A 5,156-nucleotide genomic window follows, 5' to 3' on the forward strand; every position below is an offset into this window, starting at 1 on the left:
TGATCCAAACAACAACAAGAAAGCAGAGAACTTCAGAGATTGATGTTGACTTGAGAGAGGTTTATTAACAGTGTTATCAGGTAAATGCAAAACACTTGCCATTGTTGTCTGAACAAACGCAAGGCAATCCTCTTTTATCCATTTTACAGCTCAGTGGGACATTTTTTATTACTTAATATGTTTGTGTGATAAAGGAACTAAGTTTGCAGCCTTGTTCTCTCTGGAATTTGTACTGGGAGTCCTGTAAGAGATTTACGGTTTTCCCCACCCAAAAAATAAGGGACATTTAGGGTGCTGGTAAACTTTTCCATTGGACGCATTAAGTATTGATAATTTGACGGGTATTATACAATAACCTCATAATAACACAAGCCTAGCTGCCCATCTTTGCAGAAACCTATCTATAATTAGATAATATCGCCTAGTCGCTTTATGCAAACTCCCACACTATATTCAGCATACGCCATAATATACGCTAAATATTGCTGTCCTAAGAAAACTTAGTAGTAGTAAGAGAATGTTTTCAAGCCAAATACAGTAGAAAACTTAAAGGTTCCCCGTGGAGTTCTTTTTTGTAAACAAACAAACTAAAATTATGTTAACATTTGCATAACTCACACAAGCACATTAAATACATTTTTGACCATTAAATCCTGCATTGTTTACATCCATGTTAACTAGCTATGTGCATCCTGCAGGTGCACAAAAAAAATTAACGGGACCCACTTCTAGAAAAACCGCTCCATAATGCTACTTGAGATCAAAAGCACCACATGGAAGTTTTAACCTATCAATTTATGTGAATAAAATTCAAAATAATAAAAACTGTTGCCGACCAGGGTAATAGTTACATAACAAAGGCTACTTGAAAGGAGTTGGAACATTTATTACGGTTACCGTTAATGGGAGTACTCACAATCCTTAGAAAAATATACGTCTGATTAGAATTGGGTATTAGCAATTACTCAGTATGAAGTTAACTTCCAAATGAACATGAATCACCACTAACAGCTCTCAACATGTTAGCTATGATTGCTATATATCTTTAAACTAATTATACCTTTAATTGAACCTTAGTGTGGACACACTGACTACTAAATATGCTGGACTGCAATTTTGTGCTGATGCTTATCTTCATTTTTAGATGATTGAGCAGAGCAAAATCTTTTTTAAAGTTAGTTCAAAGTTAATGTGCTTGTCTAGTCTGAAAACTTCATTTCAGAAAGTTCTGTGTGGGAAGGCTGATTTGTGCACTGTGACAGGTTAATGATTATCCAACTGTATCTGTCATTTACCCCTCATTTATACTTTGGTTCTAGTTATTTGTGTGGCAGACGTCTTGACACAAGACATCACAAAAAGATCAATCCTCTGTCAAGTACACAGCTGAGCCCCAAAGAAGTCATTTTGAGGTAGTGCACTTTTGTTCTTTGGAGATAGGATTTTTATTATTTCATTTATTTTTATAGCATTTTCAAACACAAAGTTACAAAGTGCTTCATAGCCAAGACAAATGAATACTAAACAACTGACAAAGATCAATGAAGTAATTGGAATGATAAGCTAAATACAGTGTAAAAGTGTCCCAATCATAGTTGAGAAAAAAACAAAGAGTAAATGATGGACAAGGCAATTAAGGATGAAATAAATAACAGCAAAAGATGGGAGCTTTCACTGTACCTCCAGTATGAAAACCCTTTAGTAGGTTTTGTGAAAAGATTTAGAAAATGATTATAATTCTGTCAGCCTGAAGTAAAAAAAAAAAAAACACTTGCAAAGAACTCCTTATGTAGTTTGAAGAGCTCCATGTTGGAAACATGTAGTGTTTTTAATTGAAAAGTGTATTTATTAAATCCCTCACTGCTACGCAGGGGCATCTTTCATGTGGCGGTGTCACTGCAGAGAAAATAACAGTTAATCCCATGTCACAGACTGTGATTCCTAAAGGGATCCTTTCAAACGCTCCAGAACCTTCCATCCCCCTGACAAAACACAGTCCCTTCTGGCACTAACGGCTCCTCGGCTGTTACAACTATGGTTTGAGAAAGCCGGGAACAAAAATGAACACGCCTGCAGTTTGTGCGATTTGATCCATGTCAAGATGTAAATGGATTAAAAATATCCGTTGACTCTCCTCTCCATCTGTTTGCATCACACTTGCGCAATCGATCAATCCGCAAAAGTATGTGTGAACTTCTGAGCCTTCCCTGGTAGCTTCTCTACACTGACTATCCTTAAAATAAATGGTGTTTGCCAGTAATGTGGAGATATTGGCAACATCAGTGTTAGTGGACAGAGAAAATCTTAATCATACTTTGAGAGAAACTTGATGTTGCATCACATTATTGACCTTTACTGGCCTCATAACAACAGAACGTCCTCATATACACGTCTGTAGCATCTTTTACTTCTTCTACAATCCCCCTCAAATGATAATTTTAATGAGACTACACTAGCCAGTTAGATCCAACAGAAATGTGTACCGGTGGCGAGGAGCTGAAATATCTCATAACACTGGTTGCTTCTGTACATCCACTGACATCATTAAGGCGCAAACCAGCCCGTTAAGTCTGACTGTTTTTAGAAATTACACAGTTTATTAAAAATAGTGAAAGTGAATTTTAATAAAAGCTAGAAATCTCAGCAATGGATCACTGATGCTATTCAACCATATACAGGTCATATATGGTCATTTTAGGCTGTGAGATTTTAAAACCAAATTTATTGCGTGTTAAAAGCTCCACTGGAGCTATTTAACCAGAAGTTTGTTCTATATTGCTACAGTTTACATGAGCAGAGCTGAGATAAATGTATTAACCAAAAAAGAGTTGCAACGTGTTTTTTATGTATATAATAATGCAAGAGGTCAATTATGCTCAGTTCAGTGCGGGCTCTGTGAAGTCTCAGAGCAAAATAAATTGATTTCAATGGATTGCTCACAAAGTACAGCAAAAAAACAAACAGATATTTCTCTCTTGACTATGCTGACCTTTTAGGGAATAGAGATACTTGGGCAGCTATTATATTAGCTGTGTCACAACATCCACTTTTACGAGTGATGAAACTTAACTGTGCCCACATATTATCTGGTTAACAAGGACCGCAAGACAAAGTGAGAAATGGAAAAATAATGCAAACAAGAAGCATGCTTACTGAGCTCCTGTAGCTGTTTGAGTTGAATAACTTCCTCCCCCTCCTCCTCTCCTGAGCTAAAGTGCAGGGCAGAGCCTCGCAGCAGAAACCAGCCCACCCTCCAGTGGTACAGGTCATGGCCTTCTTTGTAGTGCAGTCTGCCAATCAGCTCACCGTCTTTGTGCACCAGTCCCTCGACTTTGGACGGGATGAAGCACTGTGAGTCGCACAAAAAGATGGAACAGGTTTGGGAATAAGACATTTCAGTTTCAACAGCTTGAAACTTCTTACTGTGGCATCTCACCTCAAAACAAAGTGCAACACAACTGGGGCAGCCTTCTTCCGTTAGGGATAGACCTTTGCTCAGTTTCTGCTCTCTTGTTGAATTATTTTCCATGTTAATTTCCCTTTCTCCTGCGCGGCTCTGGCTGGCCGTTGGTTAAGTGATTCAAATTGAAATACGGAGGTGTGGAAGGCCTATGGTACAGATGGAGAGACATTTGGACTAACACAGCTAGACCTCCCACTATCTTTGACTGGGTTGCTTGGGACTGATGAAATAAAAAAGGGAATAGGGGACATAATTATGTAGGGTGTTACAAGATCAAGTCAGCATGTGGGGGAAGAGATAGTAGACCACTTGTCTTATTGAAAGAAGCACAGGCTGCATGGGGCTCACTGAGTGTGTGTTGCCAAGTAGCAGAGTAAATGTTAAAGTACGGATGTGCTGTATTTCTGCAGCACATTCAGTTTCTTCTTTATACATTTTAGTGAAAACAAACTTAAAAAAGGAGGCAATGGAAATAAGTGTGTTTGTTTGTGTTATATGCAAAGTGTGTCACCTTTGTTAGTGCCTGGATCCAGTCATGCTGTGTTTCCTGTGTTTCAGCACCGACAATCAGTACTCGCTCCGTCTGCAGGTACAGCTCCACGGTAAACACAGCCCTGCCAAAGACATATGGCTCACTATTAGATATCTGGAATGGAAAGTGTCCTCACAAATACATGCATGCAGGACACAAGCACCCAAATCTATGCACATTCGCACACATTCACTTAAAAAACCAACATGCTGACTGTCTATGGAACACACAGTGTGAAAATATGCTGGTTAGTCCTGTTTACATGCTTACCATTATAAAGTAAATGATATGAATGAATGAATGTGTGAATACACATTAACCCTTTTAATTATTATACAGTAGCTTTGCTAGAGCATGCTATGATATAATGTAAACTAAATGTGTTTATATACAATGTGGGTCAGTCAGCAAGTAAGATTCACTCCCCTGGGTTGTGAACAAGAAAATGTAGTTACAAATTAGGTCATATACAAGCTATATAATCCTAAAAAAAATTTAATAATAAAAGCATGCATGCACTTCCACACTCATTCATCCACACACACTTGCAGGCAAAACTGTTGCTGTCGGAAGTAAAAAGGCAGCTATTAATCATTCTTGGTCTTTCTCCTTCTTTTGTCAGCTGCCACCCTCTCTCTCTCTCTCTCTCTCTCTCTCAGTGTGAAGCTAGAGAGGTCAGAGTTTCACAACCATAATGGTCTGAACACACTGCCAAGCTGTGGCCCCTATTTCATTGGTACGCTACACTACAGAGGCTCTAAATGCTACAGCGATAGGTGTTTAAGGTGGCGTGTCAGGGGGGTCACTGCTGGGTTGCTCTCTTCTGAAGCATTTCAGGGAAACAGGTGAAACAGGGGTGTTTGTGCACCCTCGCATGACCCGTGCCCACCCTATTCTTCTTCCTTCTTCCTTTCTTCCTTTCTCTCACTGCGGCCGTGCGGGAGATTGTTAGAGGGGTCCCAGAGTAAGATCGAGGGATGGTGTGGTAGAAGGGTACAGCAAAATGCTGGGCAAATGGTATTGTAAGACCTAACGAGAAGACAGAGGGATAAGAGATGAATGCTGCATTATGAGCATTGCAAAGGGAGAGTGGCTGGGGAAAGGGAAGAAAGAAGGAAATCAAGCTGGAAACAGAAAGAGAGAGAGAGAGAGAGAGAGAGA

At 39.4% G+C, this 5,156-nt stretch overlaps 1 protein-coding gene across 2 annotated transcripts in view; it reads right to left on the reverse strand.

Annotated features, from left to right (window-relative positions):
• arap2 (ArfGAP with RhoGAP domain, ankyrin repeat and PH domain 2) overlaps positions 1–5,156 on the reverse strand; it is a 123,569-nt gene that overhangs the window by 27,693 nt on the left and 90,720 nt on the right. For both annotated transcript variants that reach the window (XM_032544568.1, XM_032544569.1), the window contains exons 17-18: positions 3,975–4,077; positions 3,154–3,349 (exon numbers count right to left, since the gene is read on the reverse strand). In XM_032544568.1, the coding sequence (XP_032400459.1) occupies positions 3,154–3,349; positions 3,975–4,077 (299 nt within the window). The remainder of the gene's footprint in view (positions 1–3,153; positions 3,350–3,974; positions 4,078–5,156) is intronic.

Source organism: Etheostoma spectabile, chromosome 19 (genome assembly GCF_008692095.1).
Source record: "Etheostoma spectabile isolate EspeVRDwgs_2016 chromosome 19, UIUC_Espe_1.0, whole genome shotgun sequence".
NCBI lineage: Eukaryota > Metazoa > Chordata > Actinopteri > Perciformes > Percidae > Etheostoma > Etheostoma spectabile.